We start from the raw sequence: 28,000 nt of genomic DNA, 5'->3' as shown, positions 1-28,000 counted from the left end.
TTTTTGGCTGGGTACAGTATACTTTATTGATGGTACATGACAAGGTAGGGCTCCCCAAGCCCCTCCCCTTCCTCCAAGTCTAGGATGTAAATTGGAGGTCAGGAGATTCTCAGTGTGTTGGGGGATTAAGTTGGGGCAGGGACTCCCCAGCAGCTGAGGGCCTCTCTCTTCCTCTTGTTCTTGCTGGGGCTGGTGGTCCAGGAGGCTCTTACTCCTTGGAGGCCATGTGGACCATGAGGTCCACCACCTGGTTGCTGTAGCCGAATTCATTGTCATACCAGGAAATGAGCTTGACAAAGTGGTCATTGAGGGCAATGCCAGCCCTGGCGTCGAAGGTGGAAGAGTGGCTGTCACTGTTGAAGTCACAGGAGACAACTTGGTCCTCAGTGTAGCCCAGGATGCCCTTGAGGGGGCCCTCCGATGCCTGCTTCACTACCTTCTTGATGTCGTCATATTTGGCAGCTTTCTCCAGGCGGCAGGTCAGATCCACAACTGACACATTGGGGGTGGGGACATGGAAGGCCATGCCAGTGAGCTTCCCGTTCAGCTCAGGGATGACCTTGCCCACAGCCTTGGCGGCGCCAGTGGAAGCAGGGATGATGTTCTGGGCAGCCCCTCGGCCGTCATGCCACAGCTTCCCAGAGGAGCCGTCCACGGTCTTCTGGGTGGCAGTGATGGCATGGACGGTGGTCATGAGGCCCTCCACGATGCCGAAGTGGTCATGGATGACTTTGGCTAAAGGAGCCAAGCAGTTGGTGGTGCCGGAGGCATTGCTGACAATCTTGAGAGAGTTGTCATACTTCTCGTGGTTCACGCCTATCACAAACATGGGGGCATCAGCAGAAGGAGCAGAGACTCCTTCCCTCTCGGCCCCGCCTTTCAAGTGAGCCCCAGCCTTCTTCATGATGGTGAAGACCCCAGTGGACTCCACAACATACTCAGCACCAGCATCACCCCATTTGATGTTGGCGGGATCTTGCTCCTGGAAGATGGAGATGGACTTCCCATTGATGACAAGTTTCCCGTTCTCAGCCTTGACTGTGCCGTGGGATTTGCCGTGGATAGAATCATACTGGAACATGTACACCATGTAGTTGAGATCAATGAAGGGGTCATTGATGGCGACAATATCCACTTTGCCAGAGTTAAAAGCAGCCCTGGTGACCAGGCGCCCAATACGGCCAAATCCGTTCACTCCGACCTTCACCATCGTGTCTCGGGGACGCAGCTGGCACTGCACCAGAAGATGCAGCTGTCTGTCGAACGGGGAGGAGCAGAGAGCCATCAATTATAAATCTATCAATTATAAATCTATTAGCGATGTGGCTGTCTCTACTAATTTATAGCAACATTTTTTTTTTTAAAGATTTTATTTATTTATTCATGAGAGACAGAGAAAGGCAGAGACACAGGTAGAGGGAGAAGCAGACTCCATGCAGGGAGCCTGATGCGGGACTTGATCCTGGGACTCCAGGATCATGCCCTGAGCCAAAGGTAGATGCTCAAACTCAACTGCCGAGCTCAGGCATCCCTATAGCATCCCTTATAGCATCCCTTATCATCACTAGACTTCCTTTACTTTTCAGAAATGCCTTGAAATGATATACATGTATCTTAATTGGAAGTATTTCCATGTAGCTTATACTTGGCCAGCAATAGTGTACTACTGCATTGTTCTGAGAGGTGTCCATGAAGGGGAGTGCTAAGATTGATTTCTGACATCTCCTTAAATATAATAAAAGATAAAAATAGGTATGAGTATTGCATAAATTAATCATAAAGATAATTAGTCCTTAAAGTTTATTTCTTTAAACAGCAAATTCTGGTTAACCTAAAAATACTTCACATTTAGCAGAATTGTCTAGAATCTGAAATGTATGTAGAAATTTAGAAAGATCACTTCACAAGTTGGGAAAATTTATTTAAACTCAAGATTTGGAAAGCTAAAGAGAAAACACAGCTTTAAGTAAGTTAAATTTATTTTATTTATTTTATTTTTTTAGATTTTATTTATTTATTCATGAGAGACACAGAGAGAGAGGTAGAGACACAGGCAGAGGGAGAAGCAGACTCCATGCAGGGAGCCCTATGTGGGACTCGATCCCAGGACTCCAGGATCATGCCCTAGGCTGAAGGCGGCGCTAAACTGCTGAGCCACCGGGGCTGCCCAGTTAAATTTATTTTAAGTGCTGAAAACTTCATTCATGCTAAAAATGGGATACAAAGTCTAGAGATATTTTAATAACTTGCCCCAAATCATAAAGCTCCTAAATATTGGCAGAGTTAATAATAAAACTCTGATCCTTTGACTCTTTACTAAAGGTTATTAAAAATTAAAATACTCTTTGTGTTTGTTGAGGGAAACTCATTCTTTAAAAAGTTTTTTTCCCTTGCTATTTAAAAAAAATGGTTAACAGGAATAGCCTTACTCTAATTAGGCTTAACTGGCATTAGAAAGACATGAAAAGTATTTCGACATCAAATTCAGAAGAATCTAATGATACAAATCTTTGTTAACTAAGGAGTTGGTGATTTTTATTTCCTCCCAAGTTAGACTCTTTTTACAAGAATTGACTATAGAACATGTGGATTTGGGAATAACTTTGATTATGACAGCCATAGTATTCTAATGAAAAAGTTATATTCTACTATTGGGTTTATAACTGACTGAAAGATTTCACTAAGAATATGGTAAGATGTTAAGTATTTTTCTCAAATTCAGTAGTATGTACTTAGAAATAAACTGATATAAAACTTAGATGTGCTATCAATTTGTGAATTAATTATGATTTCCATTGTTTGAGGCACAGTGGGTTCTTTTCCCAGGCAGAGACAGTTTTGCCTGAGTACTGATAAATAAGATGAAGTAGAATCCTGGATTCTGGTTTTAAATGTTTTACTTTCTAATAGGCCAGAGAAGTAGAGGAAGAGACATGCTCAGAGTTAAAAAAGAGGCACAAGAAGTTCCCTGTTCATGAGTGATACTTCCACTCATTCCATCAGCCAGAGATTCTTTTAAAGTAAATGTGGCCTCTTTAAATTCTGGAAGATGCATTTTAATTATATTGTTCTACCTAGGTAGCATGTGTAATTTTATGTCACAGAACAACCTGTTGTCTCTTGGTGACAGTGACAGCTATAAGTAGAATGATGTGATGCTGCTAGTACTAATAGTGAAGAATCACTTTCTAAACATGAAAAAAGATTAAGAGTAGAGTCCAGAAACTAATAATTTAAAAATTTGGTATGATGATGAAAATGTTATGAAATCCTTAGAGTCTCCTGGTCAAATTCTAACCTTTGTTTTGATGGTTAAGTCAGTTTGTATCGAATACTCTTGCCAGGTGGTCAAGTGTCTTTAGCCTATATTAAATACTTCCGGTGATTTATCTTTAAGTGATTTCTTAGTGCCTATTATGTGCAGTTTGTTTGGTGCTGAGAGTTCAATGGTAAATAAGACAGGTGTGACCTATGCCTTCATATTCAGGCTTGTAACATATTTATAATGATGGCAAACATTCTCTTTTATATAAATTCACCTTCATAGTTTTATACATATCATCTTCAAAGGTCTTGCTCTTTTCCATAAATTTATAGCACTAACCTGACCTGTTTGGGTTAATATTCTAGTTTTTGTTCCTGTACTTGGAAATAATATGGTTTTTCCGTATTAAAAGCCTGTTTGGGACACCTGGGTGGCTCAACGGTTAGACCTTAGGCTCAGGGCATGATCCCAGGGCCTAGGATCCTGTCATACATCTGGCTCCCTGCAGGTAGCCTATTTCTCCCTATGCCTATGTCTTTGCCTCTCTCTTTCTGTGTCTCTCATGAATAAAAAAATAAAATAAAAAAAAGCCTGTTTACTAAATTTGTATTAAAATATTTATATATTCGGGGATCCCTGGGTGGCTCAGCGGTTTGGCGCCTGCTTTCAGTCCAGGGTGTGATCCTGGAGTCCCGGGATCAAGTCCCACATCAGGCTCCCTGCATGGAGTCTGCTTCTCCCTCTGCCTGTGTCTCTGCCTCCCTCTCTCTCTCTCTCTCTCTCTCAAGTCTGTGTCTCTCATGAATAAATAAAATATTAAAAAAATAAAATATTTATATATTCAAATTCCTCTTTTGAAAGTTGGAGGTTCTAAAATGTTTGGATGTATCACTATATTACAAACACTATAGGACTTGGGGCAACCTGGCTGGCTCAGTTGGTAGAATGTGTGACTCTTGGGCTTGGGGTTGTAGGTTCAAGCCCCACATTGAGTGTAGAGATTATTTAAAAACAAACAAAACAAGAAAAGAACAAATACTATAGGACTCTTATTAATCTAATAAAATTAGATTTTCTAGTACATATGCAGGGCAGAATGTTGAAACTTATCAGCCTATTTATTTATTTAAATATTTTTTATTCATGAGAGATGCAGGGACATAGAGGGAGAAGCAGGCTCCTTGCAGGGAGTCTGATGCAGGACTTGATCCTCAGACCTAGGATCACACCCTGAGCCAAAGGCAGACGCTCAATCACTGAGCCACCCAGGCACCCCCTTATCATCCTATTTAATAATATTACATTGAGAGTGGGATTTCAGACATATAATCTCCTTGAAATGACTAAAATGGAGATCTTGTTCCATGTAATGCTGGATGTTATACTGTGTCAATGTATGCTTAGGATCTTAAGTTGCCTTCTGTTTTTCAAAAAGAAATTCCAACTCTGACATATCTTTGGATATTTGTTTTAGCTAGCTTTGCAGTAGATCATATTGAGACCGCAGACTAGTGCCTGCTATTGCTAGTGAAATTGTGAGTTCTTGCTAATGCTCTGGTATCATTTTAGAGGTGTTAGCTGTAGTGCTATAAGGATATAAAGACCTTACAAGGCCACAGATAATGTGAAGTTAATCTTCTCCATATCACATTGGATTAATATCTGTGACAAGTTACAAATGCCAATAATGATGTATTTTATAATCTCAGATCACCTCAGCTTTTTGGTTCAGGTCAGCTACTCTTTGTATATGAAAGTAAAAGATTAACCATTTTACTGAAGTCATTTAATGGTTCCAAGCAGCTAAATGAGGCATTTCTTCCATATTTAAAACAGAAATGAAATAGGAGGATCCAAGGTATAGGTCAGCATTAACTATTATTTCTCTCTGCCTTGCAAGAGGAAGAGCAGAAGAAAGCACTTCCCACATACTGGCATAAAGGGAGCTGGGGGGCGCCTGGGTGGCTCAGTTAGTTAAGCATCCACCTTCAACTCATCCCTTGGTCCTGGGATCAAGCCTTGCTTCCTGCTCAGTGTAGGAGCCTACTTTTCCCCTCTCTCTTTGACTCTCCCCCTGCTTGTGCTGTCTTGCTCACTCTTCTTTCTCAAATACATTAAAAAATAAATTCTCTCTCTCTCTCTCTTTTTTTTTTTTTTTTAAAGATTTTTACTTATTTATTCATGAGAGACACAGAGATAGAAAGAGGCAGAAACACAGGCAGAGAGAGAAACAGGCTCCATGCAGGGAGCCTGATGTGGGGACTTGATCCTGAGACTCCAGGATCACGCCACGCCCCAGGCAAAGCAGGGGCTCAACCGCTGAGTCACCCAGGCGTCCCAGTTTTTTCTCTTTTTTTTTTAAAGATTTATTTATTCATGAGAGACACAGAGTGATGGAGACACAGGCAGAGGGAGAAGCAGGCTCCCTGCAGGGAGCTGGATGTGGGATTCGATCCCAGGACCCCAGGATCACAACCTGAACCAAAGGCAGATGCTTAACCACTGAGCCACTCAGGCATCCCAATAAATAAATTATTTAAAAAAGTGTGTGTGTTGGTGGGGGGGTAGCTGGGAAGCAAAGAATCCATATAAGGGACCTTCAAAGTTGTTTTTTGGTTTTGGATGACCTTCTGGTTTGGGATAGATTAGGATTTATGAATGCTAAGAGCAAGCAAGCTGTGAGCGGGGTGTGGAAATTGCCAAGTGATGCCTTGCACCACTTGGCTGGGCCATCTTTGTGTTGTGATTTTGAGATCAGGGACTGTGAGCAGCCTTGTATTAAAGGAAGTGTAAAACGGTTGGAAACATTGTGATTTATCATATACTGTGGACTGTTTTTAAGCTTGTAAGCCTCTATTTTTGTTTGTTTCTATTTGGTAATGTCTTTTAACATCTCCAAACTGCCTCATTGATACCCATTGAAATCAAAAAGGTTTAAAGGAGGGATGCCTGCGTGGCTCAGCGGTTGAGCATCTACCTTCAGCTCCGCTTGGCTCCGGGCCTGATCCCCAGGCCCTGGGATCGAGTCCCACATCAGGCTTTCTGCAGGGAGCCTGCCTATGTCTCTGCCTCCCTCTATGTGTCTCGAATGAATGAATGAATGAATGAATGAATAAGTAAATAAAATCTTTAAAAACAAAAGATTTAAAGGAAGCCCTGTGCTTTCTTGAGTGTTGTATAAATTATGATTATGGTAATTGAAGTGAGACCACCAGGAGTTAAAAGGTCATTTGATCCAGTGACTGTCCTTTCCTGTAGATTTTATTTCTAAAGACGTAAAGTATCTGTAATGGAATAGGAAATAAGATTTTTTTTTTTTTTTATGATAGTCACACACACAGAGAGAGAGAGAGAGAGAGAGAGGCAGAGACACAGGCAGAGGGAGAAGCAGGATCCATGCACCAGGAGCCCGACGTGGGATTCGATCCTGGGTCTCCAGGATCGCGCCCTGGGCCAAAGGCAGGCGCTAAACCGCTGCGCCACCCAGGGATCCCAAGGAAATAAGATTGATAAAGTTTTATTTTAAAGTTTTGCTTATCCAATGTTTGGTATATATCTGGAAGGGAAAGTTAATATATAGGCTAGAATGATGGACTGATATTAATAAAGAGAACTTTTATGGGGAAATGTAAAATATTGTTATTATACCCCATAAAGCTGGCATAAGAGACAGCAGTTCATTTGAAAAAGATGTTTTATCTATAAGGTTGGCATGAACTATTGGCTTCTTTAAAAGCTGATGCAGTTTTTTGCTATGGAATCACTAGGATGATGGCAGTAAGAGTGGAAATAGAGTGGTATTTAATTGACAGGGTTTGGTTGAATGACTGATTGAATATGGAATGCACTAAGAGACTAAAAGTTATCATACAGGTTCAAATTTGGGTGACTGGGAGGATAGCAGTACCTTGACAAGTTAGTGCAAAAGTAGAAATAATTTCAGACCTGTCCAGTTTGACTACAAATTAATTTAGGTGTTGTAACACCTAAAAAAGACAATTTGATAGAATGATTAAGCGCATGGACTCTAGAACTTCAGTGTTTGAGTTTTAATTCTGGCTTCACATGGTAACTCTGTGACCTTAGGCAAATTATTTAAAGACTATGCCTTTTTTTTCATCACTCTAATGAGAATAAAAATAATATTAACCTTATGGAATCATTATGAGGAGCAAATGAATTAATATATACATAAAGTTCTTAGAACAGTGTGTGGTACATAGTAATCATTATGTGTTAGCTGTTGTTACTGTTGTCATTATTAGGTTATGTTTTCCAAAATAATATTGTGATTTGGGGATAAAATTTAGTGATATAAAAAGAATTTATTTCACTTAGAGCAATTCCAGGAGACTTTTCTTTCCTGCTCTCTATACCCTCTCAAATTTATAGAATCAAAGTATAGAAAGTTAATTGCACCGGTTTAATTATTAAATCATGTTAGTTTTAGAAGGGAAAGGTAGTGGAAGTGGGAGATGGAGAAAAGGTGTTTGAATATGTTTTATTACTGTAATTATAATTTTTTAATGCTTTTAATGCCGTATTAAAGATGTTTATTTCCTACTTTTGTTATCCTTATCTGGACACTGTCTTAGCTCAATTAAATCCAAAGCTCAGATGTCAAATTTCATTTTTTTCTGCTAGACTTCATTCCATGACATTAATTTCAATGAATTTGTCTGTTATTTTTTATTATCCTGCACAGTTTTTGCTGACCTCTACCTTCTTATACTTCCTAGTGTTATCATGGCATCTGCAGGAAGCAGTTTGCTTTCTCAGAGGAACTTTAACCTAAAGACTTAACTGGAAAAGCTGTTTTTCAGAAATTACAGATGAAAGGGACAGTCTAAGGAAAACTACCAGACTGGAAGAATCCCCACAAATAAAAGGACTATCCATAGTTATTCTTAAATCTGCGGAATTCATATAGTTTTGGTTTGCTTTTCCCTGATTTCCCTCTACCCATCACTTTTATTTTTTTTATTTTTTTATTTTTTTACCCATCACTTTTAAATAAGCTATGCTATGTATACCCTTTTCTGTCCATTTCTTTTTTTTTTAATTTTTTTAATTTTTATTTATTTATGATAGAGAGAGAGAGAGAGAGAGGCAGAGACATAGGCAGAGGGAGAAGCAGGCTCCATGCACCAGGAGCCCAATGTGGGATTTGATCCCGGATCTCCAGGATCGTGCTCTGGGCCAAAGGCAGGCGCCAAACCGCTGCGCCACCCAGGGATCCCTGTCCATTTCTTGTAAATGTTTAATGAGCCTGTCTGTTTAACTGCATGCCAGATGAATGTGTTTGAATATGGAATGTGCCTAGCAATTGGATACTGATAATTCATCTCTCAAAATTTGTTACTGTTTTATTTAATTTTTAAAAAATATTTAATGTCATTTAAAAAATAATGCTGTTCTCAGCTGCATTCTAATATCCTGACCAGAAGAGAATGCAATGCCGTTGTAGTTAATGCTTTGTCTAGTTGCGAGGAAGAATCTTGCTCAGATAGCTTTATACCCTGAGTTCTTATTTCTGGCAACTCTGCTTTGAGTGTTCAGCATTAGGGTGGGTCTTTTCATTCTTGGCTATGTATGTCTTTGTGAATTATATTCTTCCATTGCTCCCAAGGACAGAGGTTTAATTTTTTTTCAGAGGTTTAATTTAGTTCCATTAATGATCATCAGCATTCGTTAGGCTTAGATTCAACTGCAAATAACAGAAAACCCACAAGAGTGCCTTCAGTGAGGTTAGGATGTGTTTTTCTTCCCTGTAAAATAAGGCAGTCTGGAAGTAGTAGATGGTTTGGTGCTGGTATAGCAATTTTGTGATTTCATTAAAGGCTCAGGCTCTAACTTTCTTTTCCTCCCTTTATGGGATGTTATCCTTACCTTCATGTTCTTATTCTAGGCAGAAAGAAGGGAAAGGGGGGGAGAAGATTAAAAATGTGACTGAGTCTTCTTCCTTCTAAGAAGAGCTTTCCAAGAAGTGTACCCAGTGACTTCTACTTACATCTCCTAGCCTAGAACTAGTATGTAACAATACCTAATTACAAGAAAGGAAAAAAAAAATTAGTGGCCTTTATGTTTGTTTTAAAGTTGGGTGTATTGCCACTCCCAATAAAATCTCCTAGTAGGGGGAGAAGGGAATAATAGATACTGGATGGGCAGCTAGTTGTCTCTATCATATCCTCCAGTATAGAGTTCTTATAGGGCATCCTTCATCCACACACCCCTGGATAAATTATTTGTGGTTAGGAAATTAAGATTGGTTTCTCTTGAAGTTCTTGGCTTTGCAAGTCATAAAGAACTGCTTTGGGTTTTGTTGTTGTTGTTCTTGTTGTAAGTAAACTCTACCCTCAAACTGGGGCTCAAACTCATAACTTCAAGATCAGGAGTCACATGCTCTACCAACTGAGCCAGCCAGATGCCCCTGGTTTGCTTTTTAAGGAAGAGGCCCTTGGGTGGCTCAATTGGTTAAGTATCTGCCTTTGACTTGGGTCATGGTCTTGGGGTCCTGGGATGGAGCCCCACATTCGGCTTTCTGCTCAACAGGGATTCTGCTTCTCTCTCTTTCCCTCTCTCTTTGCCCCTCCCTTCCACTTGTTCTATCTCAAATAAATAAATAAATAAATAAATAAATATTTAAAAAAATAAAGAAGGGGTAGTATAACTGATAAGCACTATGAGGCAGCATGCCTTGTTTATTAGTAGAGTTATTTAGTTTGTTGTAGAAATAATGCATAACTCTGGACATATCCATTTATGTGGCAGCCAAAATACCAAAAAAAGATTGAAAATTGTTGTCTTCAAGGAACCGAACCTCATTTCTAATTCACAATTTTCGATCTTTCCGAATATGGTGATATTTTTCATTATATGTTCTATTAAAAATGTACTTCTTAATTTCAGGGACAGTTCACTAGTGTTTATTTAGTAGCTTTGAGTATTTAGCCATTATTTGCCCTTCTCTCCTCACCTCAAAGTATTATGGGAAAAACCCATCGTTTTTGCTTATCCTCACATCCCCAATGTCAGGTATATATGAGGTAGTAAATAAATATTTGGTGAATAAATAATTAACTAAAGGAACAAGAATGGTAGCCTTCTGTTTGACTTTGAATAATCCCAGACTGAGAATATACTGTTTTAGAAATTCACCTTTTCAAGTTTTATTTTTTTTTATTTTTTTTTATTATTATTATTTTTTTAATATTTTTTTTATTTATTTATGACAGTCACACAGAGAGAGAGAGAGAGGCAGAGACACAGGCAGAGGGAGAAGCAGGCTCCATGCACCGGGAGCCCGATGTGGGATTCGATCCCGGGTCTCCAGGATCGCGCCCTGGGCCAAAGGCAGGCGCCAAACCGCTGCGCCACCCAGGGATCCCCCTTTTCAAGTTTTAAACAGCTCTAGAGAGGCAACATAATAGAATAGAAATAATATGACTTTGGAGTCTTTAGCACAACAAACTTTTTGGTCCACTACTGTGCGCCAGGTACTACTTTCGATGCTGGAGTAGGAAAAAAAGTTAAATATGTACCCTTATCTCCAGGAAAGAGGGAGACAAACTTATAAATAGTACTTATTAAACTTATTGGGATATGTGCTATATGTATACACTAGGTTCTAAAGGTAGATCCTAAGTGGGTTAACCTAGGTTGGAACAGTGCATTTGAAGGGCACAGAGGCGTGGTCCAAGAAGACTGTTGAGAAGATGGAAGTAGCTATGTGGGTGACAGTTGGCCAGATGAGGTAAATGGGGATCATGTTCTGGATAGAGAGTAGCTGCTTCTGTGGGGTACAGATACAAGACATACAAAGAGTGGCAGAAGGTGTAGGAGCCAACTAATGGAGAACTTAGATTTTTTATCCAGAATACCATTAAAGACATTTTCAAAACAGCTTTTTGCTCTCTGATGAAAAGGGAAGCATATTTTTATTTTTATCTTGTAGAAGATCTCAGAAAGACATCAAAGTGTATAAAGAATACAATAGGGAACCCTGGGTGGCTCAGCGGTTTGACGCCTGCCTTTGGCCCAGGGTCCGATCCTGGAGTCTCCAGATCGAGTCCCGCATCGGGCTCCCGGCATGGAGCCAGCTTCTCCCTCTGCCTGTGTCTCTGCCTCTCTCTCTCTCTCTCTCTCATAAATAAATAAATCTTTAAAAAGAAAAAAAAAAAGAATACAATCACTTGTATTCTCTTCAACTAGATATATAACCAGTCTTAACATTTTGGTACATATACTGCTGTAATTCCTCAGTTTTTCTCCCTCTGTCTTCCCTCCTCTTCCCTTTTCCTTCTTCTCCCTTTTCTCCTTTGTTCTTTTACCCTTCTCTGGCCAGATCTTGTTGGCCTATATGGCAACTAAATGAAGGACTCACTGAAAAGAGAGGTTAAGGTATAGAAAGAGGCAAGGTTTTGTCTTGAAGTCATTTTCTGAAATATGATGAAAGAGGCATTGTTTGGGGGGATGGAGAGTTTGAATTTGGTTATTAGATATGTTTAAAAAATATATTCAGCTCACCTAGAAGCGGCTTCTCGCACTCCTTCTGGAAACTCTGTCAGGTTCAGCCTCCTCGCCTCCACTCCAGCCTCCACCATGTCCATCAGGGTGACCCAGAAATTCTGCAAGGTGTCCACCTCCAGCCCCCAGGCCTTCAGCAGCCACTCCTGCATGAGCGGGCCCGACTCCCACATCAGCTCCTCTGCCTTCTCCCGGGTGGGCAGCAGCAGCGGCAGCTTCCAGGGTGGCCTGAACAGCAGCATGAGTGTGGTTGGGGGCTACGGCGGGCCCGGGGGTGGGGGACATCACGGCCGTCTCAGTGAACCAGAGCCTGCTGAGCCCCCTTAAGCTGGAGGAGGACCCCAACATCCAGGCGGTGCACACCCAGGAGAAGGAGTAGATCAACAGCCTCAACAACAAGTTTGCCTCCTTCATCAACAAGTTCAGACACCTGGAGCAGCAGAACAAAATCCTGGAGACCAAGTGGGGCCTTCTGCAGCAGCAGAAAACCGCTCGGAGCAACATAGACAACATGTTTGAGAGCTACATCAACAACCTCCGGAGGCAGCTGGACACCCCGGGGCAGGAGAAGCTGAAGCTGGAAGTGGAGCTTGGCAATATGCAGGGGCTTGTGGAGGACTTGAAGAATAAATACGAGGATGAGATCAAATTGTGTGGAGACATGGAGAATGAATTTGTCCTCATCAAGAAGGATGTGGATGAAGCTTACATGAACAAGATAGAACTGGAGTCCCACCTGGAAGGGCTGACCGAAGAGATCAACTTCTTACGGCAGCTGTATGAAGAGGAGATCCATGAGCTGCAGTCCCAGATCTCGGACATGTCCGTGGTGCTGTCCATGGACAACAGCTGCTCCCTGGACCTGGATGGCATCATTGCCAAGGTCAAGGCCCAGTACGAGGACATTGCCAACCGCAGCCGGGTGGAGGCCGAGACCATGTACCAGATCAAGTACAAGGAGCTGCAGACATTGGCTGGGAAGCACGGGGATGACCTCCTTTGCACGAAGACTGAGATTTCTGAGATGAACCGGAGCATCAGCCGCCTCCAGGCTGAGATCGAGACTCTCAAAAACCAGAGGGCTGCACTGGAGGCCGCCATTGCCAACGCCAAGCAGCGCGGGGAGCTGGCCATCAAGGATGCCAATGCCAAGGTCCTGGCCGAGCTGGAGGCCGCCCTGCAGCGAGCCAAGCAGGACATGGTCCAGCAGCTGCGTGAGTACCAGGAGCTCATGAACGTCAAGCTGGCCCTGGACATCGAGATCGCCACCTACCACAAGCTGCTGGAGGGCGAGGAGATGCAGAACATCTGGCTGGAGTCTGGGATGCAGAACATGAGCATCCATACGAAGACAACCAGCGGCTACTCCGGTGGCCTGAACTTGGCCTATGGGGGCCTCACAAGCCCTGGCCTCAACTATGGCCAGAGCTCCTTCCAGTCCAGCTTTGGCCCTGGCGGTTCCTTCAGTCGCAGCAGCTCCTCCAAGGCTGTGGTTGTGAAGAAGATCGAGACTCGTGATGGGAAGCTGGTGTCTGAGTCGTCTGACGTCCTGCCCAAGTGAACAGCCACAGTGGGCCCTCCCAGCCTCTTTGTTCTTGTGGCCCCATGAAGCCTTTGAGGGAAGGAGCTGTGCAGGGGAGCCTTGTGTACAAGAGACCCACGTAAGGCTCAGCCCTGGTCCCCAGCCTACCCTTAGGGGGAGTCTATTGCCCTGGATACCCCTTCTTGTCCATGCCCCCAACCGAAAGCTGATTCAAGTGTCTTTTCCCAAATAAAGCCGCTGCCAGTCTCCCCTCGCCAAAAAAAAATCTTCATAAACACCTATAGTGCTTAGTATGTCTCTAGTTCTATTTTAAGAGCTTTACAAAATTACATATTTAAATCTCATGACCTTACAAAGTATTAATTATTTCCATTTTATAGATGAGGAAGTTGAGGCATGAAGAGGTCACACAGTTTGTTCAAGGTCTATGTTAGCTGTAACTGTGGTAGACCCTGGAATCCCGGTTCTGGATTTTAAGTCATGGCAGTTTGGCTCCAGTGTTCATGCTCTTTACACTATACTCTCAAGTTGAAGCTGAAACTATTTAGATGAGTATAAGGGAATACTGGGGTTTTTTTTTGGGAATCAGTTTTTTAACATTAAAAAGCCTACTTTCCAATCATTTAGGTTTGGCTTTATTTTTATTTTTATTTTTTAAGCTTTGGTGAATTGAAAGGTCAACTCTATATAGAAATAGGTTTTATCTAGCAACCTGTGATACTTAGTTACTTTCCATAAAGTAAACGATCTGTTAGCATGACAATTTGGATCTTTTTAAAGATATAAAAAGTTTAATTGCTTGGCAGTTTTCCCTATTTCTAACTGTTCCTGTAATATGAAAACACTGGTAGAAGTAGAAAATAAAATTAAGAAGACATTTGAAAAGATTCTCTATTTTAAAATAAGATGGAATTGAAAATTATCAGAAATGCAAAAGATATTTAGCTATTTAACATGACATATGTGGTTTTATACATATATATACACACACACACACACACACTTTAAGATATATATCACCATTCTTCTGAAGTAGAAATAAAATGAAATTTTAACAAAAGAACACATAGAATTTCTAGACTATAAAGATATATTTAATTTTTTTGGCATTGCCCCAAAGTCTCATTTTATATCTCACCTTGAAAAATTCAAATATATGGGGACAGGATATATTTTAGCATGGTATTGCAACTTTTCTTTCTTTTTTTTCCTTTAAGATTTTATTTATTTATTCATGAGAGGCACAGAAAGGCAGAGACATAGGCAGAGGGAGAAGCAGGCTTCCTGTGGGGAACCCGATGCAGTACTTGATCCCACAGCCCCAAGATCACAACCTGAGCCAAAGGCAGGTGCTCAACCACTGAGCCACCCAGGCGTCCCTATTGCAGCTTTTCTTGAACCAAGAACACTTTATATATTTTTAGACTCTAAGTTTTATTTTTCCTTTTTGAAATGTTATCTATTAGCAGAACATGGCAATGGTGTTACAAAATTTAATGTCTCTAGAAACGACTTCTATGTTCTAACAGTTGAATATTCTATTTTGAGGGAAAATAAATTATGGATTAAGTGGGACCAAAGTATAAAACAAATTTCTTCTGAGTGATAGTGAAACATTTACTGAATTATAACTATTAGCAAAAATAAAGTTGACTAGCCATTTATTTTCCATGTGAACAACATTGTAGCTCACTGCTGTTTATTACAATTAAAAAGTAAGTCTGGTTAGTTAAACACCAAATCTGGATATATAGAGAAAAAATAGTTATTCAAAGAGCTTTCAATAATAAAATAGGAAGTCAGAATTTTGCAGTTTTTTTTGGAGTCAGAAGGTGGGTAACTTCCATTTTTAACTTAAATCAGTTTCTGGGTTTATTACCACCTGTTATAAAAGGCTACATTGTAGATGCATGGGTGAAGTAGAAATAGATCAGCCCTCACCAAGCTTTGAATTATTTTAACTCCTGATTGGATTAAGGTTATCTGTTCTTTCTAGAGCCTATAGGCTAGCTGCTGCCTGCTAAAAGAAAACATAAATTCACTTTGGAGGAAGATAAAATTATTTAAACTTTTTTTTAAAAACATACAATATTCAGCATTCAGTTGAAAGTAATCAGACATCAAGGAGACAAGACAATGGGATAAAAAAAAACTAAGATGCAAGGGCAGCCCTGGTGGCTCAGTGGTTTAGCACCGCCTTCAGCCCAGGGCCTGATCGTGGAGACCCGGGATCTAGTTCCATGTGGGCTCCCTGCATGGAACCTGCGTCTCCCTCTGCCTGTGTCTCTCATGAATAAATAGATAAAATCTTAAAAAAAAAAAAAACCAAAAAAACAAAACTAAGATACAATAGACAACAGAAACAGACTTACAAGGGATAGTGGCATTCAGACAAGACTGTTTTTGATATGTTTAAGGAAAATAGAAGATTAACATTTTGCCAGAGTATTGGTAACTAAGAAAAGAGCTAAACTAAATTAAGAACTGAAAAAATACAGTAACTGAAATAAGTATCCAGAAGATTGACTTGATAGCGTACTAGGAGTTGCTTGAGCTAGAATTAGTAAACTGGGAGATAGGTCAGAAACTGTCTTTCAAGCTATATCATGATGAAGGCAAAAAAAAAAAAAAAGGATAAAAATTACAGAAATGAGAAGATAAAATGAACCAATGTGTAAAATATCCTAAGGAATCTCCAAACAATAGCAGAACCAATAAATGAATTCAGGGAGTTTGTAAAATTTAAGCTCAATGTGTAAAAATTACTTTTGAATATTTATTTGCAATGAACTATTGGAATTCAAATTCATATGGAAATGTGAAAGAACTAGAATAGGAAAAATAACTATGACAATAAGAGCAAAGTTGAAACACTTAAACTAATTGACTTGAAGGCATATTATTAAAGTACATTAATTGACTCCATTAATACTGGAGTCAGTATAGTTAATAAAATAATATTAATTCCATCAATAGAACAGAAAAGAGCATCTAAATATAAATACACACACACACAGACACAAAACTGATTTTTTTAGCAAGGTTAGAAAGATAGTTCAGTGGAAAAAAAGAATAACATTTTCAATAAATGATGCCAAAACAATTGTGTAATTCATTAACAAATGAACCTCCATTCACAACTTAAGATCTCCAAATAGATATTGATGTAAATGTAAAATCTGAAACTAAAACCTTTTCCTTGATAGTCCATCAAGTCCATCAATTTTATTAATTCTGTTGATTTTTTCAGTTAGCCAGCTTCTGGTTTCCTTGATTTTCTTTTTTGCTTTTCTGTTATTAATTTCATTGATTGCTTTCTCATCCTTATTATTTTCCTTCTTTTGCTTACTTTGGGCTTGATACGTTCTTGTGTTTTGATTTTTTTTTCTCCAAATTCCAGACTTCCCTCTTAATTTCTTATGGTGGAGGTTGAAGTCATTGATCTGAGACTTTAATTTTCTTCTAATAAAAAATATTTAGTACTATAAATTAATCCCAAAGCATTGCCTTAACTGCGTCTCACAAACTTTAATAAATTATGTTTTCATTTTAATTCAGTTTAAACTATTTTTTAACTTCCCTTTTAAATTATTCTTTGACCCACAGGTTATTTAGAATTGTGTTTCTTACTGTTTGAGGATTTTGTAGATAATCTCGCTTTTATTAGTTTTTAATTTAATTCCATTGTGGTCATAGAATGTGGTTTATGTGATCCAAATAATTTCCAATTTAGTGAATGATTTTTTCATGGCCCAGAATATGGTCTGTCTTGGCTTTTACTATTTAATATTTGAGGTTCTTAAATATTTCTTCTTGGTAATTGCAACAATTTCCCATATAGTCTTACTTCTTAATCACTGCTTACACTTCACTGTTTCTAGAGTTATTATTCTTTTATTCCTGAATACTAATCTGATTCTGACATTCTTTTTCCAAAAGTTCTGGTGATGTCCCATTATCTACAGGATCATTCTCTTTAGAGACCCCCCGGGTGGCTCAGCGGTTGGGTTGCTGCCTTTAGCTCAGGTCATGATCCTGGGATGTGGAATCGAGTTCCACATTGGGCTCCTGCAAAGAGCCTGCTTCTCCCTTTGCCTATGTCGCTGCCCCTCTCTCTATCTTTGTGTCTCTCATGAATAAATAAATCTTTTTTTTTTTTTTAAAGAATCATTCTTATTGGAGGATTATCTTCAATCATCATCAAGTTATTCTAAGAAAGCCTCATCTAGTATTACTATCCTTTTCAGCCTCTTTTCATATATTCTGTATTCCAACCATGTTAAACTGATTTTCTTTTCCAAAAATTCATTATGGAGTGCATTTCCTACATCTGTACCTTTGATCAAGTTATTCATTTCTTTTGGAATCCCTATGTCTTCCCTTCTTACTTTATATTTAACATTCATGCCAATTCTGTTCACCTATGGAATTTTCTTTCCTTTTTTTCAGCCAGAATCTACTGTGTCTTTGGTTCATTGTTTATACATATCTTAGAGTATGCTTTGACTTGAGATGCCATATTTATGTAGGCACTCAGTGTTTCTTCAGATCTCAATAGTGAGGAAATTAAGATAATTATAAGGGATTTTTCAAAATTAATAGAATTAATATCTTTAATTCTGCACATGGACTGAGAGATTCAGTAAAGGTAAAAAATTTAAGTTCTACAAATGGAACAATGACCAATCAGGGAGTTTGACAGTACTACAGAAATTAATGAATTGCAAAAAGAAACTGAAAATACTTTATCAACTGCCATCTATAAAATTATGTGTTCCTATACTTAGTGAAGGTGATATGCAGTAATGTTGGTGATTAGTTGGAAAATAAAATTATGAATGATGTTGGTATTGTATACATTTATGACAGAGATAGATGGATCAAAATATGAACAGGAGGAGAAGTTGAAATGATCTCCAAAGCTAGAAATTCCTCATGGTAGCCAAAGCTATTCAGTCAATAATTTCATATTATGTTCAAAATTTAGTTTGGGTTATGATAAAGCAATAGAAAGAATAATATTTTTCTAAACAACCAAAAAATTTCACATTATAATAAAATGATCTACATTTATATTTCGGGTTAAAATGAAAATTCAGAAGTGTTCATCATTTTTTTTATTCCTTTCATTCACTAATTTATCTGCTAATTACCTGCTGTATACTTCATGATCTATAAAAAATTGTGTAAGAGTTGTTCTTATAGCTAAGAAAAGAAGCTCTGTGCAATAGTAACATTTGAGTATCATTTTACAGTTTTTAAAACACTTTCAGGTGTGCTGTTTCTTGGGAGGAAAGGAATCCTAGTGAAAGGTGTCATTGGTATATGAAATCTGTGGTCTTTTTTTTTTCTGGTCAATGGAAGGAAAGGGAGCTAGGTGAATAAACATGTGCTAAGTTTTTTTTGTTACCATTACAGAAGCTCTTTAGAACTGGATTACTTGGACTATAGACATTTTTAGAGTTATTAATTATGGTGTGTGTAGCATAGCTGAAAATAGACATTTTCAAATATTATTGAATCTTTTGAAGGTGAGATCATGTATATCAGAATCTAAGATTTGGCGGTAATATATATAAATGCATTCTCCTCCAAGGGAGATGTATGGCAACTTTTAGCATAGAAAACTGGGAGGAACCCTTTAGTTATCTAAGAGTCTTACAAGAAATGCTGACTGATGTTTCTATAATGATTTCACCCCAATTCCAGAAGGTATAAGTCATGTATGATTATGAATTTAACACATTAGGTAATTGCCCCAGTTCTGCCTTTATCCTTTTTTGGTTATTTATCCTCCCCATTCATGCCTGTTCTTGTTTTTACTTAGCAGTTGACGTTTTTACACTGACTTGGGGTAAAAAAAAAACCCAGCAAGAACTAAATGCCTCCATTTCATATCCGCCATATTTATAAATTTTTTTCTTTGAAGTGTTTGTTAAGCCTGATCTGTTTTATCTAGTTGCAAAATGTGGAACATTGCTTTACAGTAGAATTAAAATAGATGATCAATTATTTTCAAGGTGAAGCATTTCCAATTACACTGCTAAAAAATAGTTTGGATAGTTTTGTTCAGGAAAATATATTTAATTGTTTAAACAAAACAGGTAAATGTAGCTGATACTTAAATTTATTTTTTGAAACATTTTAAGCCATTTTAGTCAAATTAAAATAAATTTAAATGTTGAATTATTAAATTTACAGTTAAATACTCTCTTCCTGAAATAACTAATCATAATCTGTTGGTCTTTTTTTTTTTTTTAAAGATTTTATTTATTCATTCACGAGAGACACAGAGAGAGAGAGAGGCAGAGACACAGGCAGAGGGAGAAGCAGGCTCCATGCAGGGAGCCCGACGTGGGACTCAATCCTGGGTCTCCAGAATCACACCCTGGGCTGAAGGCGGCGCTAAACTGCCGAGCCACCCGGGCTGCCCATCTGTTGGTCTTTTTTTTTTTTTTTAATTTTTTTTATTTTTTATTTATTTATGATAGTCACAGAGAGAGAGAGAGAGGCAGAGACACAGGCAGAGGGAGAAGCAGGCTCCATGCACCGGGAGCCCGACATGGGATTCGATCCCGGGTCTCCAGGATCGTGCCCCGGGCCAAAGGCAGGCGCCAAACCGCTGCGCCACCCAGGGATCCCTCTGTTGGTCTTTTTAAAAAAAAATTATTTAATTTTATTCATGAGAGACAGACACACAGAGAGAGGCAGAGACATAGGCAGAGGGAGAAGCAGGCTCCCTGTAGGGATCCTGATGCAGAACTCGATACCAGGACTCAGGGTCATGACCTGAGCTGAAGGCAGACGCTCAACTACTCAGCCACCCAGGTTCCCCTAATCTGTTTCCTTATTCCTCTATGCTGATATTTGTTTAGAGAATGAGAATAGTGTTTTGCCCCTGCACTATCAGAATTCCTGATCTATAGACTCTATGACCATAATAAAATGCTTAATTTCGCTACTGTGTTTTGGGATAATTTATTATGCAGCAAGAGTGATTGAAAGATAAGTGAAATTTGATTATGCTAAAGAGAAAAGGCTCTTTACTGCTCTAACAAAAGTTCTGAGATAGGATGTTAAATTGCCTGAAGCTTAGTATTTATTTTGGATTTGAAGGGATATTAGTTCATAACAGAAGAGAAAGCTGCAAAAGATAGTAGGGGCCAGTTTGTGGCTTTTAACACTTCATTAATGGGTTTAAACTTTTTTCTGTGTGTAATGGGAACATGAAGTTTTTTGAGTATAAAAGATCATAGAAAATGACAATGGAACTCTTACATAGTTCCAACATCTTAGAATGTGTCTCAGGTTCATTTATTCTTATATGTTTATTCAGCAAACATTTGTCATACTTAAACTTTTGGCCAGAAGCATAGTTTTGATTTTTTTTTTTTTAACTACAAAGCCTTATTTACTATTTTTATGACATATACAGTCAGAATAAGGGTCTGGTAAGAAAGCTAGTCATGACTTTTTTTTATGGTTCTAAGTAGGGCACTAAAAATTATCCTGGCTATGCATATATATTAAGTAGTTATAATGATAATGCAGAGTCTGATTATGGTAGAAAAGACTTGAAGGTTAAATCAAGTTCAGAAAATAGTGGTGATACAAATCTCTGTGAATTTGTTAACTCTCACTTATGGATATTTATGAAAAAGCCTCTGGGAATTTGATGGGGATTGCATTGAATCTGTAGTTCAGTCTTGGGGGAGAATTGACATCTTAACAGTATCATTCTACTAATTCATGAATCCAGAATTTCTCTCCATTTATTTAGGTCTTCTGTAATTTCTTTCATCGGTGATTTGTAGTTATCTTGCAGCCTTGCTAAAATCATTTATTCTATGAGTTTATGTTCAGTTTTCTTAGTGCTTTTATTTTCAATTATTTTTTAGAAAAAAAGTTTTTTTTTGTTTGAAAAAGAATTCATTTATTTTTGAGACAGAGAGAGCACAAGCAGGAGGGAGGAGTCCTCAGGAGGGAGGAGTTCTCAGCAGGGAGCCCGATGTGGGGCTTGATTCCAGGAATCTGGAATCATGACCTGAGCCTAACGCAGATGCTTAACCTGCTGAGCCACTCAGCTTCCTCTAGAAAATATTCTTGAACTTTTACAGCATGATAACACATTTGTGATGGTACTATCTCAGTCACTATGACTTTGTAAAATTCTTTTTATTGTAATATTTTATGCACAAAGTAAGAAAATGTTTTTAAGTCTTTGTTTTTATCTAGCTTATATTTATTATTATTTTCTACCAGTTGGGGTTCCAGAACATTTTGTCAGTATCTTTCATTGCATATTGTTTCACATGGGATTCTGTCATAGGATTCAGCAAATTTCTACTTGTAATGCCTTTCTTTGGTCTCTTTTTACAGGCAAAAATTCATATACACTTGACTGTTTAACAACATGGGTTTAGGGCGCCCACATTTCCCCTTTCCTGTGCAGTCAAAAGTCTGTGTATGATAACTTGATTTTCCAAAAACTTAACAACTAATAGCTTACTGTTGACCTGAAGCCTTACCACTAATATAAATAACCAATTAACACATATTTTGTATGTTTTATGTATTATATACTATATTCTTACAATAAAATAAGCCAGAGAAAAAGTGTTAGTAAGAAAATTGTGAGGACACCTTACCTGGGTGGCTTAGTGGTTGAGTGTCTGTCTTTGGCTCAGGGGTCCTAGGATCGAGCCCTGCGTTAGGCTCCCCACCTACTTCTCCCTCTGCCTGTGTCGGTCTCTGCCTCTCTCTGTGTGGTTTTATTTATTTTATTCATGAGAGACACAAAGAGAGAGACAGAGAAAGACACAGGCAGAGGGAGAAGCAGGCTCCATGAAGGGAGCCTGTTGTGGGACTCGATCCCAGGCCTCCTGGATCATGCCCTGAGCCTGAGGCAGACCCTCAGCCACTGAGCCATCCAGGCGTCCCAATAAATAAGAAAATCTTAAAAAAAAAAATCGTAAGGATGAGAAAATACACTTATTGTGCTGTGCTGTATTTATTGAATAAAAAAAATCCACATATAAGCATACTTCTGCAGTTCAAACTCCTGTTGTTCAAGGGTTAACTGTAATTTAACTTCTTAGTTTTCTCAATGCTTAAGCATAATGCATGGCTCTTATGTTTAATAAATAGCTATTGATTGCTTTGAGGAGAAGAGAAAAATTGCATGTAGGTAACACAGAACCATTTTTCTCAAGGCTTATTACCACCAAGGAAATAATAGCAAAGTAGCAAGAAATAGTATTCCATGGGAAACATGACTCTGAGCTTGTGGTCAGTTTGTTTGGATATTATCTGCATTGGTCCAGGTGGAGAGAAATTCCTGTGTTGATAGCTGAATTAAACTAGATAAGAAAACAAACAGAAAAATAAATACTTATTCATATAAAATAATTAGGAAGTAAAGTTTGAAAGAAAACACAGCTATTTCCCCTACTTGTTTTAAACTGATGAAAGATTTACACTTTTATAAATTCACTTTTATTTTTGTTGAACCTTTTTTCCTATAAATTGATATATAAATTTAATAAAACTGACAAAATATATTTATTTCTCATTTTCAGTCTGAACAACAATAGTTTTTTTTTTTTTTTTTTTTTTAAGAATTTGAAGCTCAGTAACTATACTTTAATCAATTTCACAGTCATCAAAGTCTTTTACCAATGTGTGATTTACCACTATAGATTCTTTATCTGGCTATTGGTTCTTGGTATTAGAACATGTTGTAAGATAGGTAGGGTGATTATTTCGTGGTGACCCTTTTCAAAAAATCATCTTTGCTTTTAGTTTTCAGAAGTAAGAATCATTTTTTTTTTTTTTTTTTTGGTAGGGGAGAAAAGTTGTTGTTAATGGTATAAGTATCTGTGTGAAGTCTTTGGACCTAATAAAATATTAGCCATTTTGTTAATTTATTCAACAGTTATTTGAGTGCCAAATTTGTGTACAGTATGCTTCTTCTGTATTCTCATAGATGCTTCAATCAAGTAATAACTTAAAAAGTCCATTACAGGTATAGTCTCAAAAATTAAATAATCCTTTGGTGGGCTTATTAAAACTGTGCTCCAGCATGACATTGAAAGGATGTACTGTATATTTTCTTTTCATTTCCCAGTTTTGGATAAGTTTCTTAGCACTATGTACGGTGGTAGACATTGTAACCTAAGTTAAAACACAAAAAGGTTGATATCCTTAATTAATGAGCACCTAGAAATGAATAAAACCCAATAGAAAAAAATAGAATACAAATTGTCTTTTCAATGAAGGAGAAATTCACTTTGCCGGTAACTATGAGAAGCTACCTCTAATCTCAGGCATGATTTTATTTTATTATTTTATTATTTTTTTTTCAGGCATAATTTTAAAAGGCAAATTAAAATAACAGTGAATGAAGAGTTCAGCAGTCAGATTGGCCAAATTATAAAGGTCTATAAGTAAGTGTTGGTAACTGGGTAAGCATATTCACACATTAATGATGAGGTTTTAAATTGTTACAACAAGCATATTCTTTGGTATTTCTTCTACTAGGTTTCTGGTTAGGTAAATAGACCAAGTTTCAGATTTATGGAAAAGAATTAGATAGATTGTCTGGAAAGTTCTTTATGATACCATTAAGTGAGAAAAAGATGATGTGGATAGATAACAAATTTTTATTTAAAAAACTATTACATGTGTATGTTTATAGCTAGATCTGAAGCAATGAAAGAATATTTGTTTCCTTTTGTGACATAAGATTTTACTTTTTTTTCAAGTAGAGGTAGGTGATTTTAATTGTATTTTAAAAATAATTTTCTTCATATAAGTATGAAAACTGAAATAGTATCATTCTCTGGGAGATTTTCTGTTGTGGCATTTTATGAAATTACCCAATTTAATAGGAGAAGTCTTCAGTGTTTCCTATTGATATTTAAGAGGGAGAAAGCAGAACAAGTATTAATAGTATATAATACTCCAAAGTGTCATAAATAAGCTAAGAGTGGAGGAATGAATATTTTACACAAATAAATTACAGGTATTTGTGACCTGGGCCTCATGTCTTACTTCTTATTTCTCTTTCTTTTCCTCAGTACTCTTCCTCCCTGCCTTTCTCTTTCAAAGGTGAACATTCTTTGATTCAGTTTTATAGTATTTTGAGACACTTTAATCCCAATTAATTCTTCACTTTCAGTAGGGAAACTGGAAGGAGGTTTCCTCTAGTTGAGTCAAGTGGTTGGAATGGTGAGACTAGGCAGGGAGGGATAAACCAAAGTTATGAGTTACTTATGTGGTGACTCATGAGGAATCAAGTTTTGAGTATCTGCGTGCCAAAAGAGAAGAAAGGTGCAGACAAGGTGTGTGTGTGTGTGTGTGTGTGTGTGTGCGTGTGCATGCCTGCACATGTGTGACCTGGTAAAGTATATACCATACCTTAGGTATGCCCCTAAGATTACATATTAATATAGTTAAATCTGTGATGTGTAAGGCTACTTAATATAAATTTTCATAATGTACTGTAATAAGTGGTGCTTCCAAGTAGTATGCAATAAATATGTAGGTAGAAGGGCCAACCTAAATGAGTGTGTGTTCAGATTTCCACATCTCCATCTTCACACCCAATGTCAATGCATTTGTTTCTGATTGGAAAATAATATAATTAAATTTACTAAAATTATGTATAAACTGATAGTATCCAGTAACTCATTGAGAGTCAAAGGATTCTTATGAGAAAAACTAAGCATCTGTGTTTTCTTTCTCTCTCTCTTTCTTTCTTCTTTCTTTCTTTCTTTCTTTCTTTCTTTCTTTCTTTCTTTCTTTCTTTCTTTCTTTCTTCTTTTCTTTTCTTTTCTTTTCTTTTCTTTTCTTTTCTTTTCTTTTCTTTTCTTTTCTTTTCTTTTCTTTTTTTCTTTAATTTTATTTATTCATGAGAGATGCACAGAGAGAGGCAGAGACATAGGCAGAGGGAGAAGCAGGCTTCCTGCAGGAGAGTCTATTGTGGGACTCTATTCCAGGACCCTGGGATCACAACCTGAGCCAAAGGCAGACGCTCAACCTCTGAGCCACCAAGGTGCCACACCAAGTGCATTTTAACAAAGATTTTTGATGTCTAATTTTACTCCTTAACTGTTTGGTTGTTTGGCCTATTTTTAGGATGTTGGTCATATTCTGTGTGATTGAGGATGTTGAACAAATGAGATGTAGGAAAATTTTTATGATTCAAATTTTAAGCAAATTTCCTGTACCTGTTTTGAGTTCTTGCTCCACATTCTAAAATACGTAAGAAATATACAGTTTATTCTGCAGTGTTCAAGTAAGTGCTTGGTGTGTATCAGCATATATTCTTTTATTTATTTATTTATTTATTTATTTATTTATTTACTTACTTATTTTTATTTTTAAAAATATATTTTTTAAAAAATTTTTATTTATTTACTTATGATAGTCACACAGAGAGAGAGAGAGAGGCAGAGACACAGGCAGAGGGAGAAGCAGGCTCCATGCACCGGGAGCCCGATGTGGGATTCGATCCCGGGTCTCCAGGATCGCGCCCTGGGCCAAAGGCAGGCGCCAAACCGCTGCGCCACCCAGGGATCCCTTTTTAAAAATATTTTATTTATTCATGACAGAGAGAGACAGAGAGAGACAGAGAGACAGAGACAGAGAGACAGGCAGGCAGAGGGAGAAGCAGGCTCCGTGCAGGGAGCTTGACATGGGACTTGATCCCTGGTCTCCAGGACCACACCCCAGACAGAAAGCGGCGCCAAACCGCTGGGCCACCGGGGCTGCCCGCATATATTCTTTTATTGATGTTGGCTGTTTTTGTTTTTAAAAATCATTTGGGGCGCCTGGCTGGTTCAGTCAGTAGAGTATGTAACTCTTGATCTCAGGGTTGTGAGTTGGAGCCCCATGTTGGACATAGAAATTACTTAAAAAAAAAAAAAAAAGGTACTGTTGGGGCATCTGGTTAGCTCAGCTGGTGAAGCATAGGATTCTTGATCTTGGGGTCATGCGAATGTAGAGTTTACATTAAAAAATAATTAGCCTTAGGAGAAATAGGTGACCAACTACTGAAGAGTCATTTTTAAAACTGGCTTGTGAGAAAACCAGCCCTGAGTACCTCTGTTTTGAAGTTGTGGCTTAAAGTTTCTTCTTTTTACCATGTGAAAAAAAAAGAATCTTTCCCTATCTAAACAGTGTTAAGGCTTTATATGTAAATGTTCTGGGGGGAAATGAGAAACCTCCCCAAATTTATATTAAATTCTTTCTTAGGAACAGAATTCGATGGAAAGAATGAATATTCTACAGGAAATGTTCAAGGAAGTAAGCAGGCTGAGTGGGTTGGAAGATGCAAACCAGTCTTATCTGAAAATTTTGTCTGTTATCTTAAGAATATTTCAATAATTATCTCTCTGCATGATTATTTTCTCTTCTGGATGTCAATTCCATTTCTTTGGAGAATAACCTCCATTTATTGAATGTTAGCAGTCATCACTAATAGGGAAATGAAATTGAAACCACAGTGAGATACCACCTCATACTGAGTAGGATGAGTACTGTTGAAAAAACTCCTGAAATAACAAGTGTTAGCAAGGATGTGGAGACTTTGGAACCCTGGTGCACTGTTGATGGGAATGTAAAATGGTACAGCTGCTGTATAGTGTTTCTTCAAAAAATTAAAAATAGAATTATCATATGATCCAGCAGATCCACTTCTGGATATGTATTCAGAAGAATTGAAAGCAGAGTCTCAAAGAGATATTTGTATATCCATGTTCAAATTCAAAGCAGCATTATTTATAATAGCTCAAATGTGGAAGCAACCCAAGTGTTCATTGACTAATGAATGGATAAAGAAAATGTGGCATATTTATACAATAGAACATTGGCCTTAAAAGAGAAGGAAATCCTGTCCTATGATACAACATGGATGAACCTTGAGGTTCACTTATATTAAGTCTTTAAAATAGTCAAACTCTTAGAAACAAAGAGTGGAATGGCATTTGCCAGGAACTGTAGGGTAAGGTAAATTGTGAGATGTTGTGAATCTAGAGTTTTGGCCCTGCAGGATGATAAAGTTCTAGAGATCTATTGCACATCAATGTGAATATAGGTAATGCTGTTGAACTGCACACTTAAAAATGGCTATGATGATAAATTTGTGTTTTTACCATGATCAGAACTAAACAAAATATTGATACCAAGGTCTAACTGCCAAGATGCTCTTAATTTATATGGTTTGGGATGGGGTCCTGGCACTGAAAAATTGTAAAAGCCTCCTAGGTGATTCTGCAGCATGCTCAGATTTGTGAATCACTGAAATAAGCATAAAAACATAAGGAATTAGGGGTGCTTGGGTGGCTCAATTGGTTAAGTGGGTGCCTTCAGCTCAGGTCATGATCTCAGGTCCTGGGATTGAGCTCTGTATCAGGTTCTCTGCTCCATTAATGCAGAATCTGCTTCTCCCTCTCCCTGTGTCCCCTCCCCAGTTTGTGTCCTTCCCCAAATAAGTAAATAAAATCTTTAAAAAGACCCCCTCAAAACCCATAAGGAATCGTAAGACAAGCTACTAGGTAGATGATACCATGTGTCGTAAATAATTTCATTCCAAGAAATTAAATATTCTTTGGTTCACATGCTGTTCAATTCTGATTTACTAAGCAATCTTTAATTAGCCATTG

At 38.0% G+C, this 28,000-nt stretch overlaps 3 protein-coding genes and 1 long non-coding RNA gene across 6 annotated transcripts in view; 3 read left to right on the top strand and 1 right to left on the bottom strand.

Moving 5' to 3' along the window:
* The window catches only part of SBF2 (SET binding factor 2), a 454,973-nt gene that overhangs the window by 98,986 nt on the left and 327,987 nt on the right, over nt 1-28,000 (top strand). The window lies entirely within an intron of this gene.
* Nucleotides 209-1,407, bottom strand: LOC106560188 (glyceraldehyde-3-phosphate dehydrogenase-like). Of its 2 annotated transcripts, XM_038569029.1 has the most exons (2): nt 1,088-1,407; nt 209-1,033 (listed from the first exon to the last, which is right to left on the bottom strand). In XM_038569029.1, exons 1-2 carry the CDS (start codon nt 1,283-1,285, stop codon nt 209-211), a joined length of 1,023 nt encoding a protein of 340 aa, XP_038424957.1. In that variant the 5' UTR covers nt 1,286-1,407. The 2 variants fall into 2 exon arrangements, with proteins under 2 accessions (XP_038424957.1, XP_038424956.1); XM_038569028.1 differs by having other exon boundaries at nt 209-1,300.
* On the top strand, nt 2,638-27,176 carry LOC119865007. Its single transcript, XR_005375739.1, has 3 exons — nt 2,638-2,691; nt 23,699-23,779; nt 26,592-27,176. It is a non-coding gene; the product is annotated as an uncharacterized LOC119865007 (long non-coding RNA).
* On the top strand, nt 11,867-13,375 carry LOC485387 (keratin, type II cytoskeletal 8-like). Its single transcript, XM_038569027.1, is given in 2 exon segments — nt 11,867-12,063; nt 12,065-13,375. Coding segments are annotated over 2 exon segments (1,485 nt in total). The 3' UTR covers nt 13,353-13,375.

This window comes from Canis lupus, chromosome 21 (assembly GCF_011100685.1).
Source record: "Canis lupus familiaris isolate Mischka breed German Shepherd chromosome 21, alternate assembly UU_Cfam_GSD_1.0, whole genome shotgun sequence".
NCBI lineage: Eukaryota > Metazoa > Chordata > Mammalia > Carnivora > Canidae > Canis > Canis lupus.
The sequence above is the reverse complement of the archived record's forward strand: the minus strand, read 5'-3'. Positions and strand labels throughout refer to the sequence as shown.